This window comes from Ctenocephalides felis, unplaced genomic scaffold, assembly GCF_003426905.1.
Source record: "Ctenocephalides felis isolate EL2017-DRISC unplaced genomic scaffold, ASM342690v1 CF-g0.4_SCAFFOLD_01604, whole genome shotgun sequence".
NCBI lineage: Eukaryota > Metazoa > Arthropoda > Insecta > Siphonaptera > Pulicidae > Ctenocephalides > Ctenocephalides felis.
Window position 1 is genome coordinate 3,897,140 of NW_020537758.1, and position 16,684 is coordinate 3,913,823.

Here is a 16,684-nt window from a genome sequence, read left to right on the forward strand (position 1 = left end):
CATAGATGGGTTAAGGTTAAATCAACATATTTATTATATTTGTTCTTAATAAATTGAAATAATTACACGTTAAAATGTTAACCTTGTTTCCAAGACTCTCTTGTATTATATATAATTAGCATCTTAAATGAAGACTTATGACTAATTGTAAGTAAATTGTAACATTCGTGTTAATTGTATAATGAATGAAGAAATTAAAATTTTTATTATTAGTCAAAAAATATAATTTTTGATGAAAAATTATTTATGCATAAATTCATGCATATGATTTTTGTAGGCACTTTAATTTTAGTAGTAGTGTTCAATATATATAAAACCAAATTAATATAAATTATAATGAATGTTCTGGTCATTTTAACAACTTAAAATCTTAGCAATTTGTATTTAAATAAATCTATTTTTATTCCTAATATTAAAATAAATATGGTTTCTCTCAAATTCTTAAGTTATTTACAATTTTATAAGACGAACACTGGGGTATCTTAGAAATAATTTGATGAAAGCTAAATGTTTAGATAATTTATTAAAATACTTCTGATTATTTTAAATCACAGTAATCATGATATATTCCACCTTAATATGTCTATAATACAATGCAATATAAAAAATTGCATGTTTTTTCACAAATTTTTAGGATATTTACAACTTTGTAAGAAAAGGACCAGGTTGTTTTGGATATAAATATTTGATGAAAGCTAAATGTTTAGATAATTTATTAAAATACTTCTGATTATTTTAAATCACAGTAATCATGATATATTCAACCTTAATATGTCTATAATAAAATGCAATATGAAATAATTGCATTGTTTTTCCAAAATTTTTAGGATATTTACACTTTATAAGACAAGTACCAGGTTGTCTTGGATATAAATTATTTGATGTAAGGCAAAAGTTTAGATAATCAATAAAATATATCCGACTTACTAAATATATGGTAATTGCAATATTTTCCTCAATATGTCTATAATAAAATGCAATTAATAAAATTGCATTTTTTTTTACAAATTTTTAAGATATTTACACTTTATAAGACAAGTACCAGAATGTCTTGGATATAAATTATAGATGGAAGACAAAAGTTTAGATAATTAATTAAAATATCTTTGATCACCCAATAATGCGGTGATTGCATATGTTTCTCCTTATATGTATATATGAAATGCAATATAAAGAACTGTATGCTTTTTCACAAATTTTAAGTTATTTACGATTTTATAAGACAAGAACCAGGGCTTAGATATAATTTATTTGATAAGTCTTTATATGATATATATATATTATATATATATATATATATATTAATGTATTTTTAAGACAAAAGACAAAAATTTATTCTTTTGTTACAAAATATATTGTTTTTCATATTAACAGAAAGAACAACAATTACGTCAGCTCTAAATAGGTGTGGTTTATGAATTTGCCTCCGTTGTACAGGTATAACCTTCATGGTTATTATTGCAAAATTATATTATACACCTGTAAAATTATATATATATATATATATATATATATATATTAGTGTTAATAATTCAAAACAGGTTCTTGTTTTTGTCAACAATATCCAACGCGTAAACCGAACAAAATATTTCACCAAAGGTAAAAAAGACAGGTGAACAAGTTCTCAGGTGAAAAATTAGATGCCACTACTATTTAAAATATTTTTTTGAATAATTAATTGATTAATTTAAATTCTTCTCAAGTACATTTTTAATTTTAATCTTTTTTAAGTACTATATGACCATCATATATTTGACCACTTTTTAAGTTAAAACAATGATAAAAATTTAGAAATTTAATTTAAATATAGAATAAATTTAGAAAATAAAGAAAAAATAAATTTAGAAAGTAAATAAATTTAGAAATTTAATTTAAATATAATGTGTTGAACTAAATATTATTTTTATTAATTTTCTACATCTAATTTATGAAATAAATAACACACAATAATAAAAATCAAGCAAAATTATCACTTATTAAAATTTTATTAAAGTAAATGAACTTTGAGAATTTTAAACTTAGTTACAGCATTGAATTGTATTCAACACTGTACAAGCAAAACAAAATCCGTGCATTTTTTTCAATTTTTTTTTAAATATCCAGAAAACTAATTCACCAACTGAAAAACTGTTTTAACAAAACTTTTTGGCAAAAAAATTGTGCTTAAGCTTTTCATACAAGACTTTGCTGTAACTTAATCAGTTTAGATAATATAAAATTTGAAACTTTGTTAAACATTTGTCTTCAGATAATTTGGTGAATAGAACTCTGTGCGAGGAATACAAAATCGCATTTTTACACTTTTTTTTCTAATATCCAGAAACTACTTTACCCATGAAAAAACTATTTGAGCAAAACTTTTTGGCAATAAAATTTTGCACAAACCTTTCATACACGACTTTGCTGTAAGTTAATTAGTTTAGAAGTTACAGAATTTCAAACTTAGTTAATAACTGTACCAATATTTATTATTAGTTTTGGGTGCAAATAAAATGTTATTAATCGCTCGGCGCGTTTTGCAGTTTTTGATAATTATTTTAAACAATAAATTTTACACAAAATGTTTGTAAACAAACTTTAAAGCTAATGAAATTCTGCACAAATTCGACAGGAACTACTTTTTTATAAATATATTAGTTTTAATTTAAAACAATAAATATTTTACACGGAATTTATAATTTTGACAATAAGTTGCAAAAACTATGAAAACGTATCGACATTCTGTACGTTGACAACTCTAAAGTTTATATTGACATATCTTTAAAACTTTTAAAAATTTTTTTTAAAGCAAAAATTTAGCTTATAAAATTATGTATAAATCCTTTATGAACAACATTTTTGTAGTTTAAGTGGTTTAAGAATTACAGAATTTCAAACTTGACCTTCCTAATTCCACGAAATCATTTGCTAAACGGTCTAATGTTTTGATATAGTTTTATTTTGTTTGAATATATTTTTATATACATAATCTACAACATTCTAAATTTGTTCTCACATACATAATTACCAGTTACATATATGGTATATGTATATATAGATGTATATATTATATGTATATATTATATTATTATATATATATATATATATATATATATATTATTTATTTTACCACTAAAACTATTACAATATTTTTAGCTCATTCAATTAATTTTTTCTAATTATAAAAAATTATTAGTCCAATCCCTCATAGAAATATAACAATCATTAGCCTGTTTGGAATTAGCCTGGCAAACACTTTTTAACCAAAGTTTAAATTTTTCCTGATCCTTATCCATTGCCAAAAATTGTCCTAGCACTGAACTAGCCTAAAAATACACTTATAATTTATAAAATTAAATTAAAAATATTTTTTTTTATTATTATTTACCTTAAGATATCCAGCATTTGCCAATCTTTGGGCTAAAACTGAACCAATTCCTGGTAATTCTGTCACCAATTTGTTGCCCATTGGTTCACACACGAAATTTCTGTGTTTTTGGGATGTCGACATGGTAATTTTTTTTTTTTTTAAATATTTTTTCAATAAGTTGTTGTCTAAGATTTGTTTTATGTATAATTGCATAGGTTTTTGTAATTTATCAATACACGATTCGATAAATTGTTATCAGAGGTACCAATAAGTTGTTCCTGGAATTGTGATAATATTATCTAATATGGTAGTCAGATAATTATTTTTATTAGTCATTTAAAGTATTAACTACATTTTTATTATTATTTATATCTTTTTTGCAGTATATATATATATATATATATATTATATTAATGATTTTTGTAATCTAAATCTAAATCCACATATTGATAACTGGTGTAGTACTTAGGTCTATGTTTTGACTAATTTTATTCAAAAATTTGATATACAAGTATATATAATATTTGATACTGAATTTTAGTCCATTTTATCTATTCTATACTAGTATAACCTAATTAAAGTGTCTTTAATAAATTTTTTATGTTATTTTACAAAATCTAGAAAAATGTCCCAAATCCACATATTGATAATTAATAAAATACTAAAGTCTGCGTTTCGACTAGATTTATTCAAAATTTTGTTAGTAAGTGGTATATAACATTTAATACCATTCGATAGTAAATTTTATCTATTTTCTACTGATGTAAATAAAACATTTGATATTAAAGTTTAGTCCATTTTATCTAGTCTATATATTAATATAACTTAATCAAAGTATCCCGAATAAAATTTTTAAGTTATTCGATAAAATTTAGAAAAATGTCCCAAATACACACTTTGATAATTAATAAAATACTAAAGTCTGCGATTCGACTAGATTTATTCAAAATTTTGTTAGAAAGTTGTATATACCAGTTAATACTATTCGATAGGAAATTTTATGTAGTTTGTACTTATAATAAATATAAATAAATTAATATGTTCTGATTGAAATTTCTAAGATATTCGACAAAATCTAGAAAAATGTTCAAAATCCACATATCGGTAATTAAGAAATTACTAAAGTCTGCGTTTCGACTAGATTTATTCAAAATTTTGATATGCAAATAAATAAAACATTTATTACAAAATTTTAGTTCATTTTATCTAGTTTATAGTAGTATAACTTTATCAAAGTATCCCCAATAAAATTTTTTAAAAGTTATTTGATAAAATCTATAAAAATTTCTTAATTCCACATATTGATAATTAACAAAATACTAAAGTCTGCGTTTCCACTAGATTTTATTCAAAATTTCAATATATATGTGTATATGATATTTAATATTAAATTTTAGTAAATTTTATCTAGTTTTTAATAATGTAAATAAATCAAAAAAAAAATTTTCAAGTCATTTGACAAAATCTAACCAAATGTCCTGAATACAGTTATTTTTAATTCGTAAATACTCAAATCCGTGTTTCAAGCGGAATAAGAATTACTTAAAATTTTAATATCAAAGTATTTATAGTAATTTACACATCATATGAGTAAATTTTATCTAGTTTTAGTTAGTGTAAAAAAATTACTATGTCCTGGTTGAAATTATCAAGTTAAATAACAAAATTTAGAATGTCGTTTTACACTTGTGATGATTATACAAAACAACAGGGTATTTTATATTTTTTATTGTTTGGTCAAAATGTCGGCAATGACTATAGAGACTACAAGTTTTTAATTATAAAGTAATTAATCAATAAAATTATTGGTAAATCCTCTAAGGCCAGCTTGGGCCTCGTTGGCCTGTCTGTCATTTGCATAGCAAGTGCTCTGGAAATTTCTTTTGAATTGGCCCTCGTTGGTCAAATAGGAACCCAAAAGGTTACTTGCCTAAAAAAACAGAAATTTATAAACTACACATTGTATTTCATTATCTTTACTATAATGCCGAATACTAAAATTAATAAGTTTTCTTAGAAATTTTCTAGATGCTTACAATTTTATAAAAAGGTACCTTCAACTCTAAGACAAAGTTTAAACTTACGGTGAACCAATAAAGTTTAGAAATTCATGATAATTTAAGTATTTGATTTAAATTGTTGTAATTTTAATATATTTTATTTCATTGGTTACTATGATGCTAAATAATAAAATTGATGAGTTTTTTCAGAAATTTTCAAGATATTTACAATTTTATTCAAAAAGTATCTCCATGTCTAAGTATGATACTATGAACCAGTAAAGTTACAAAAATTCATATTAATTTGAATATTTGATTAACAATGTTATAATTTTAATATAATATATTTTATTATGTCTACTATAATGCCAAATATTAAAATCGATAATCTTTCTTAGAAATTTTCAAGGTAATTACAATTTTATATAAAAAAGTTCCTCCATGCCTAAATATGCATATTAAACTAATACGACGAACCAGTAAAGTTTAGAAATTCATAATAATTTAAGTATTTGATTTACAATGTTGTAATTTTAATATATTATATTTTATTATGTCTACTATGGTGCCAAATAATAAAATTTATAAGTTTTTTTAGAAATTTTCAAGATATTTACAAATTTATCCAAAAAGTACCTCCATGCCAAAATATGATACTATCAACCAGTAAAGTTACAAAAACTCATAATAATTTGAATATTTGATTAGCAATGTTGCAACTTTTATATATTATATTTTATTATGTCTACTATAATGTCAAATACTAAAATCGATAATCTTTCTTAGACATTTTCAAGATAATTACAATTTTATATAAAAAAGTTCCTCCATGCCTAAATATGCATATGAACCAGTAAAGTTTAGAAATTTGTTATAAATTAAATATTCAACTTACAATGCTGTAATTTTAATATGTTATATTTTAATGTGTCTACTATAATGTCAAATACTAAAATCGATAATCTTTCTAAGAAATATTCAAGATAATTGCAATTTTATAGAAAAAGTTCCTCCATGCCTAAATATGCATGTTAAACTAATACGACAAACCAGTAAAGTTTAGAAATTCGTAATAAATTAAATATTCAATTTACAATGCTGTAATTTTAATATATTATATTTTATTGTGTCGACTATGATGCCAAATATTAAAATCGATAATCTTTCTTAGAAATTTTCAAGATAAATACAATTTTGTACAAAAAGTACCACCATGCCTAAGTATGATACTATCAACCAGTAAAGTTACAAAATCTCATAATAATTCGAATAATAGATTTACAATCTTGTAATTTTAATATATTACATTTTATTATGTCTACTATAATGTCAAATACTAAAATCGATAATCTTTCTTAGAAATTTTCAAGATATTTACAATTTTATTCGAAAAGTACCTTTAAGTCTAAGTATGCATGTAAAACTAATATGATGAACCAATAAAGTTTAGAAATTCATGATAATTTGAATAATTGATTTACAATGCTGTAACTTTAATATATCATATTTCATTATGTCTACTATAATTCCAAAGATTGAAATCTATGAGTTTTCTTTGAAATTTTCGAGATAGTTACAATTTTGTTATAAAAGTACCCTCATGACTAAGTATGCATTTTAGACTGATACGATAAACCATTAAAGTTTGGAAATTCGTAATAAATTAAATATTCAATTTACAATATTGTAATTTTAATATATTATATTATATTATGTCTACTATGATTCCAAATATTGATATTGATGAGTTCTTTAGGAAGTTTTTGAGATATTTACAATTTTATAAAAAAAGTTCCTCCATGCGTAAATATGCATATTAAACTAATACGACGAACAAGTAAAGTTTAGAAATTCGTAATAAATTAAATATTCAACTTACAATGCTGTAATTTTAATATGTTATATTTTAATGTGTCCACAATAATGTCGAATACTAAAATTTATGAGTTATCTTGGAAATTTTTAAGATCTTTACAATTTTATTCAAAAAGTAACTCTAGGTCTAAGTGTGCATTTTAAACCAGATGAACCTGTATTAGTAGAGTTTTAGAGTTTTATATATAATATTCAACCACTATTATATATTAAAATTAATTAAATATAAATTCTATTTCTATTTATTTATATCAATTATAATTTTTACCTTGGAATATCCGGCATCATTTAATCTTTGACCCAAAACTCTTCCGACTCCGGGGACTTCCGTGACCGGTTTGTTTCCCATCGGCTCCGAAACGAAATTCCGGTGTTTTTGGCTCGTCGACATTTTTTCAAAAACAAAATCAACGAAAAAAACATTAAATCAAACTGTTCTAGTCTGTTGATTCCAAATTCTAAAGTTTATATAGGCACGAGAAGACGACAATAAATTAATTTAAGATTTAGATAAGATCTTATCCAGTTAAATTTATTATTGTTAACTTCTGCGAAAAATATTTTTAAATTATGATATAAGTTTATTGTATTTGTTATCAATAGTGTTATCGATTTTTTGTAAATATTCCGGGAAAAAATAATATATTACGCATTTTTTGTTTATCGCTTTTGTAACATCCATAGCCTTGTCGAAAAATTTGTCTATTTTTAATAAATGTTTTAAAATATACCAAGGTGCTGTAGGTACAAATGATGTTAGAAAATATTATGGACTATTTAATTTCAAACAAATTCGCTGAATATTTGGTTCAAATTAAACAAACCGTTCAAAAGTTGAAAAAGAAATAATAACTCGTTTCTGACTCGTAACAGTTTAAACATCATATTTAGACATGGAGGTACTTTTTTTTATAAAATTGTAAATATCTTTGAAATTTCCAAGAAAACTCATCAATTTTAGTATTTAAAATCATAGTAGGCATATTAAAGTATAATATATTAAAATTACAACAATGTAAATCAAATATTTAAATTATCATAAATTTCTAAAGTTTATTGGTTCCTCATATTAGTTTAAAATGCATATTTAGACATAAAGGTACTTTCTTTATAAAATTGTAAATATCTTTAAAATTTTCAAGAAAACTCGTGCATTTAGTATTTGAAATTATAGTACACACATTAAAATATCATATATTAAAATTACAATATTGTGAATCAAATACCTAAATTATTATGAATTTCTAAACTTTACTGGTTGGTCGTATTAGTTTAAAAAACATACTTAGACATGGAACTTTTTTTTATAAAATTGTAAATATCTTGAAAATTTCTAAGAAAGCTAATCAATTTTATTATTTGGCATCATAGTAGACATAATAAAATATAATATACTAAAATGACAACATTGTAAATCAAATACTTATATTATCACGAATTTCTAAACTTTATTGGTTCATCATATTAATTTAAAATGCATACTTAGACTTGGAGGTACTTTTTTTTATAAAATTGTAAATATCTTTAAAATTTCCAAGAAAGCTCATCAATTTTAGTATACGACATCATAGTAGACACATTGAAATATAATGTATTAAAATTACAACAATGTAAATCAAATATTTAAATTATCATAAATTTCTAAAGTTTATTGGTTCGTCGTATTAGTTTAAAAAACACACTTAGACATGGAGGAACTTTTTTTATAAAATTGTAAATATCTTCAAAATTTCCGAGAAAACTCATCAATTTTAGTATTTAAAATCATAGTAGACATATTAAAGTATAATATATTAAAATTACAACAATGTAAATCAAATGTTTAAATTATCATAAATTTCTAAATTTTATTGGTTCATCAAATTAGTTTAAAATGCATACTTAGACTTGGAGGTACTTTTTTTATAAAGTTGCAAATATCTTGAAAATTTCTGAGAAAACTCATCAATTTTATTATTTGGCATAATAGTAAATATATTAAAATATAATATATTAAAATTACAACAATGTAAATCAAATACTTAAATTATTATGAATTTCTAAACTTTACTGGTTCATCGTATCAATTAAATGCATACTTAGACATGGAGGTACTTTTTTTATAAAATTGTAAATATCTCAAAAATTCCAAAAAAACTCATCGATTTTAGTATTTGACATCATAGTAGACACATTGAAATATAATGTATTAAAATTACAACATTCTAAATCAAATACTCAAATTATTATGAATTTCTAAACTTTATTGGTTCATCGTATCAATTAAATGCATACTTTGACTTGGAGGTACTTTTTTCATAAAATTGTAAATATCTTGAAAATTTTTAGGAAAGCTCGATAATTTTATTATTTGTCCTTATAGTAGATCTTTTAAAATACAATATATTAAATTTACTACATTGTAAATCCAAAACTCAAATTATTATGAATTTCTAAACTTTACATCGAATCAGTATTTTTGTTTATATCAACTCCTTGAACCAGCGTTAAAATCTCTAACTTTTATCCAAGATTCAAACCATTTAGTACATTTACTTTCTCCCCAGACGTCTCTGCTGTATTCTATATAAAAATTTCTTTCAATGTCCTCCAAATGCGACCACGTGTATGTAAATATATACAAAATCGAATTCAGTCGAATGTCGGCGCACGTTCGGTGCATACATGCTGCTCTTTTTTTATTTATTAAAAATATTTACAATTGTTGCAAAATTTTGCAAAAATTTGAAAAAATCGCTGAATGTATGTGTAAATTTGTGGTGGTATATAATTTTCAAAAAGTGCTTAGGGTAAAGGGTGATTTTAGTGCTTGTTTGGCGTAGTTGTTTTGGGATTTGTTAGAAATATTGAAATTAGTTTCGATATTTTTTAAAAATATTTATAAATCTTGCAAAAATTTTCAAAAAATTTGAAAAATTGCTGGATGTGTGTATAATTATATAGTGGAATAAAATTTTAATAAAGTGCTTTGAATTATAAATTTTTTAGCATAGTTTTATGAAACTATTCATTTATTTATTGACAATTGTTTAAACAAAAATATGCATCAAATTTCAAGTTTTGCGGAAAATGTATGAAATTTTTAAAAAAGTTACTAATTATATGTTCTTAAGAATATAATATTAAGTAAAGCCTGTTGTAATTGCATAAAATTTTGTAAAATTGGTCATAAATATTTAACAAAAATTTTAAACATAAACTTTTCCCTAAAATATATTTTGTTTGGATAATATTAAATTAAATCAAAACAAAAACTAGAACTTGACTGTTTTAATTTTTAAAGTGTTTTTTACTATACTATGTACATTTTCAATAAATTTTTTTGCTAAAAATGTTAGCCAAATTCTGAATACTAATTAATTTTTGAAATACAAATTAAAAATAAAACTGTAAATTTCAAGACTATTTCAGTCATGTTTTATCAAAAAACTTTGGAAAAATTGACTGTAATGTAAATATTTGTGCATCAGTGATTTTTTATAAAAATTAAATACCAAATTTAATATAAATTCATATAAAAAAGTGCCTGGAATTTTCAATAATTTAAAAAAACTGCTAAAAGTTTCATTACTAAAATTGACATAAACTTGATTTTTAGACCAAAAACTGGATTTTATGGACTAACTTAAAATTTAGGGATCATTTTGTATTTATATTTGTACCAAAATACACCCCTGGATTTATACAGTATATTAAAAAAAATATTATTAAACTAAAAGTGTCAAATAAATTATTTTAATACAATTTATGTGTCGACAAGAACTCAATACCAAAACTAAAATTGAAGTTTAACAAATTTTTGTGCAAAATTTTGTTAGAATGTTTTGAAAAACTTAGATGCCACTTCATACATAATCTGGTAAAGAATATTATAAAACCAAAATTTATAAGTTTGGGTCAAAATTTGGCTCTAAAATTGACAAAATTACAGCAAAAACATAAACAAAATATAAAGTTCCCATAGTAAAAATACAAAGTTTTATTAGTAAATTGTGTGTAAAATTTTTGTGTAAAATTTTCTCAAAAAGTTGTTAAAAGTGTAAATGCCATTTTGCACATAATTCAGTTAAAAATATTATAAGACCAAAATTTATGAGTTTGGGTCAAAATTGGCTCTAAAATCGGCAAAAATGCAGCAAAAACACAAACAAAATATGAAGTTCCCATAGTAAAAATAAAAAGTTTTATTAGAAAACTGTTTGTAGAATTTTTGTGTAAAATTTTGTTAGAAAGTTTTGAAAAGTGTAAACGCCATTTTATACATAATTTGGTATAGAATATCATAAAACCGAAATTTATGAGATTGGGTCAAAATTTGGCACAAAAAATCGACAAAAACAGAAACAAAACATAAAGTTTCCATAGTAAAAATATAAAGTTTTACAAGTAAATTGTTTGTAAAATTTTTGTGTAAAATTTTGTTAGAAAGCTGTAAAAAGTGTAAACGCCATTTTAAACATAATATAGTATAGAATATTATAAAACCAAAATTTATATGTTTGGGTTAAAATTTGGCTCTAAATTCGACAAAATTACAGCAAAAACACAAACAATATATAAATTAAAATAGTAAAGTTTTATAGTTAAATTGTGTGCAAAAGTGAAAAACCGGGACGCCATTTTGTAACAAATCTCAAATAAAGCCAAAATTCCAATTTTCGAAAATATAGAATAACCAAAAAATAAAAAAACCGGGACGCCATTTTGTAACAAATTTCAAATAAAGCCAAAATTCCAATTTTCAAGTTTTTAACACAAAAATTGTTTAAAAAACCTAAAAGTGCTTAAAACTTGAGTGCAAAAATTCAAAATTGTGCAAAATTTTGTGTGAAACCTGCAAAAACCTGAACGCCATTTGTACACGATACAAAAACACATAAAAATCCCAAATTTCAACTTTGTACCTCAACGCATTTTGGAGTACCATTGAAAACCCCAAAGTGGCCCCTACCCCAAAATACTAAAACCACCAAACTAAAATCAATTTTAAACTTTAGTCAATTACAAAGTGTCTTTTTTATTAATGTTACTGCCTTAAACTGACCATAATGGTGGAAGGACCCCAGGACGAGAGTCCTCCATGGACAAAACTTTTAGAAGTGACCCCTGCAGCCCCTATTATTGTGAAAGTCGAAGAACCACAGGATCCTCCGGCCACAAATGGACAGCCCCCGGGTGCCCCTAGAAGACAAAGTCTTTTAGGGTCTTTTCATAGACAATTGAGGTTGTCTTTTAAGGGCGACTCTTCTGGAAATGGAGGAGGGCCCCTTTTTAGGTAATTGTAATAATAGATTTATGGTACAAAAGATATAAATTTAATATAAATTTTTATTAAACCTGAATAGTTTGATAAATTGAATTTTTTTCCCACAACAATGTGTTTGGTGACTTCGGTACGGGGTCACCAATAAGATAACAATTGGACAAAGAAACTTTAACATGAAGAGATAAAGCAAAATTGTCTCTCGGGTCAGAGTATCATATAGGGGCTTATCTGTCGTGTCGTGTTACAGAAAGAATATACGGAATATTATGATGGGAATTTAATATGATGTTCTTTAATATGTCTTTTGTTGGGTTTGATGAAAAAAATTTAGGGTCTTTATGTAGGTTTTTGCGTTATTAACGGTTTTTGAGGAGCGTGTCCTGAGATAAGATAGAAGATGTAATCATGGGGTTGTGTATTTTTTATAAATATTTGTACTCAGTTTAGATTTATAAAATTTAAGTATGTTATACTATGGTATGTCTACTAGGATAATCAATAAAAAAAATAGTGAGCTTTCAAACAAATTTTTGTGAAATTTGCCAAAGCGTCAAAGGGTCTTTATAAATGCACCAGTTCATACAAGTCATTGCAGTACAAATGCAATTTGTGGACTCAATATTTTTTATAAATACTAATACTCGGTTTAAGTTCATGAAATTCTACTATGTTATTCTATAGTATGTTTACTATGTTGTACAATAAAAAAAATTATGAGCTTTCAAACAATTTTTTGGGATGTTAACAATTTTACTCCGGAGTGTTCTTAAAACTTTTTTTCAAAACATTTGTATTAGAAAGGAGACGCAATGCAGGTTTTTAATTTTTTTTAAATATCTCTACTCAATTTCAATATATGAAATTTTAGTATGTTATTCTACAGTATATCTACTATGATTCTGATTTAAAAAATTGGTAGAGTTTGAAGCAATTGTTTGAGATATTAACGATTTTAACAAAGAGTGTTCTTTGAAAGATTTCTCTGAACAACTTTTACTAGTAGGAAGTTCAATAGATGCTATTTTTGAGTTTGTCATCTTTTATAAATATTTCTACTTGGTTGAGGTTTATGAAATTTTAGTATGTTATACTTTAATGTATCTACTATGATGTCTAATAGAGAAATTAGTAAGCTTTCAAACAAATTTTTGAGATATTTACGATTTTGCCCAAAAGCGTCCGTTACAAATTTACTCTGAATTTGGTTAGGAGTGGCTGTTTCTGTGTTTTATATTTTTTATAAATAATTATACTCGGTTAAGGTTTATGAAGTTTAAGTATGTTATACTTTAATATAACTCCTATAATGTCTGGTAGAAAAATTATTAAGCATTCAAACAAATTTTTGAGATATTTACGATTTCACCTAAAAACGCCCTTCAAAATTTACTCTGAACGCAGCCTGCCTTAGCAGATTGGTTGGGAGTGGCTATTTTTGTATTTTATATTTTTTATAAATATCAATACTTGGTTGAGGTTTATGAAATTTTAGTATATTATACTTTAATGTATGTACTATGATATCTAATAGAAATATTAATCATTTTTGAAACAAATTTTTGAGATATTGACACTTTTTTCTGAAAGCGTCCTCAGGAATAATTTTATAAACGCAGCCATTCATACTGAAAGACCAATATTTAGGTTTAATATTTTTTTATAAATATTTACACTCGGTTTAAGTTTATGAAATTACAGTATGCTGTACAATAATATATCTACTATAAAATTCAGTAAAAAAAATAGTATAGTTTGGAGAAATTTTTTGAGATATTAACATTTTTAGTCGACAAAGTACTTTACAATATTTTTCAGTGGAAAGAAGATAGTAAGCAATTATTGTTTTATAATTTTTATGAATATTTTTACTAGGTATAAGTTTATGAAATTCGAGTATATTATACTATAATGTGTCTACTATTATTCTTAATATAAAAACTAGTAAAGTCTCGAGAAATTTTTTGAGATATTGACGTTTTTCCATGAAATCATCCTCAGGAATAATTTAATAAACGCAGCCATATACTGGAAGGCAAATATTTAGGTTTAATATTTTTTATAAATAAAATAAATCAATAAACAAAAATAAAATTACTCACTAAATTTTCTTAATTATTTTTTACCAAGGTTTATAAAATTTTTGTATATTATACAATAATATGTCCATGATAATGTTCAGTAAAAAAATAGTATAGTTTGAAGCAATTTTTTGAGATGTTAACGATTTTAATCGTAAACGTCCTTTAAAAATTCACTCTGCCATAGTAGACAGGTTAGGAGAAGCTAAATTTGTGTTTTATATTTTTTATAATTATTTATACTCGGTTTAAGTTTATGAAATTGTAGTACGTTATACTATGACATGTCTGCTATGATACCGATAAAAAAAATTGTGAGGTTTCAAGCAATTTTTTGAGATATTGACGATTTTCCCTGAAAGCGTTCTCAAGAATAATTTTATAAACGCACCATATACTGGTAAGCCAATATTTAGGTTTAATATTTTTCATAAATAAAATAAATCAATGAACAAAAATAAATATTACCCACTAATATTTCCTAATTATTTTTTACCAAGGTTTCCAAAACCTGTCTAATCTAATAAAACAATACATTGTGTTATATTATTTATTCAATCGACTAGATTTTGACCTCAGGAGGCCATTTAATAGAAAGTTTCATGAATTTCAAGTTTGTTTATTAGAAACAGATTGATCGAATTAGAATTACAAATATCGAAAATTAATTATACCAAGGGCCCGAATACAAATTTATGGTGAAAGATTTTTTATTGCACTAATTTAGTACAAATGATTTGGTTCATTTTCTAAAAGCATAAGGTAATAAAAAGATTTTAAATAAATACTTTAGATAAAAACTTTTTAAGTGGTTTTTGTGACACAAATTACTGGTGGAGAGATAAGAAATGTGATTTGTGAAATAAACAAATTAAATACATAAACTAGGTGTGAGTGGCATATTGCCTTAGTGCAAATTGCAAGAACTTCCTGATATATATAAGTATATATGTATATATCATGTACTTATATATAAGTAATGGACTAAGCGTTAAATTGTTGAGTCATTAAGATTAGTTTCTGTAAATAGTTTTTAGAAAAACGTCACTCATCGATACTTAAAAACATAAATAATTTTGAATTAACTAACAATTAACATCTTACCTCGTATCAAATATTTGACCTTTACAATTACTTTGAACGTTTACTTTTTGATAACACATAAAACTAAATATTATAAACATATTGTTACGGTTTATTTATTAATTAAACGTAAATTAACATATCCACACAATCATCACATTTAAAATTATTGTAAACGAAACGTCAAATCAAATAAAAAATGGCGGACATTAACACCAACTTCACAAATATAAGTTTTAAATATTACTGATCACTTTAAAAATATTAATATTTTTAATTAGTTATATTTAGATTGTTTACACATATGTTCTTATATTAATTATTTATATTATATTGATATAATATGAATATATAAAAAAATTGATTAACGTTTGCTTGCAAAAATATGCAGAATGTTGGTACCCCTGCAAACACAACTGTGAAGAATGCGTTAAACCGAATTGACATTAGAATCAAAATGTCGGATGTGTTAGAATTAAATTGTCGCAGTTAAATTCAATATTTAATATTTAATAATAATGATAATATGTTTGTGGACCTATATATTTTTGTCTTATTGTTATAATTATTAATTCATAGTATTGTATTTAATATTTTTGTTGTGAATATAAACACAAATACGGCTTATTGCAAAGTGAGTGTAGTTTTGAAGAATTGTTTCGGTGTCTAAGCTAAAGGTAGGAATTTTATAAAATTTACTTTAAATTCATTAATTTAATAGCTTTATTGACTTTAATCTTAAAACATTGTGCCAGTTGGAAACTAAGTATAAGAATTATGTTGTAAAATCTGTCTGATTGGTATATATATGTATTCGACTTAATTGCTAATAATTGATATTTGGTAACACCTGAATTTGGGAATAATTTTAAAATTTTGACATGATTCAATATTCAAACTTTCATGTTTCTATTAAATTAAACTTCTTTTTGTCGGCCTATAATATTTCAGTTAGTATCAACCATGAAATATATCGTTCAACAAAGTTTCATAATTTTTTTTCTTTCAACACTTTCAACAATTAATTAAAAAA

The 16,684-nt window shown here is 23.8% G+C and overlaps 3 protein-coding genes across 3 annotated transcripts in view; 1 reads left to right on the plus strand and 2 right to left on the minus strand.

The window, feature by feature from the left end:
* Positions 1-3,158: 3,158 nt before the first annotated feature.
* On the minus strand, positions 3,159-3,530 carry LOC113373089 (barrier-to-autointegration factor-like). The gene is made up of 2 exons (XM_026613413.1): positions 3,368-3,530; positions 3,159-3,305 (listed from the first exon to the last, which is right to left on the minus strand). The coding sequence occupies exons 1-2, from the start codon at positions 3,488-3,490 to the stop codon at positions 3,159-3,161; spliced, it is 270 nt and encodes an 89-aa protein (XP_026469198.1). The 5' UTR covers positions 3,491-3,530.
* A 1,608-nt stretch (positions 3,531-5,138) lies between these two features.
* LOC113372859 (barrier-to-autointegration factor-like) lies at positions 5,139-7,615 on the minus strand. Its single transcript, XM_026613196.1, has 2 exons — positions 7,493-7,615; positions 5,139-5,279 (listed from the first exon to the last, which is right to left on the minus strand). The coding sequence occupies exons 1-2, from the start codon at positions 7,613-7,615 to the stop codon at positions 5,139-5,141; spliced, it is 264 nt and encodes an 87-aa protein (XP_026468981.1).
* Positions 7,616-12,272: 4,657 nt separating this feature from the next.
* LOC113372860 (G protein-activated inward rectifier potassium channel 3-like) overlaps positions 12,273-16,684 on the plus strand; it is a 44,849-nt gene continuing 40,437 nt past the window's right edge. Inside the window, 1 exon segment of the mRNA XM_026613197.1 lies at positions 12,273-12,499. Coding sequence (XP_026468982.1) covers positions 12,273-12,499 — 227 coding nt within the window.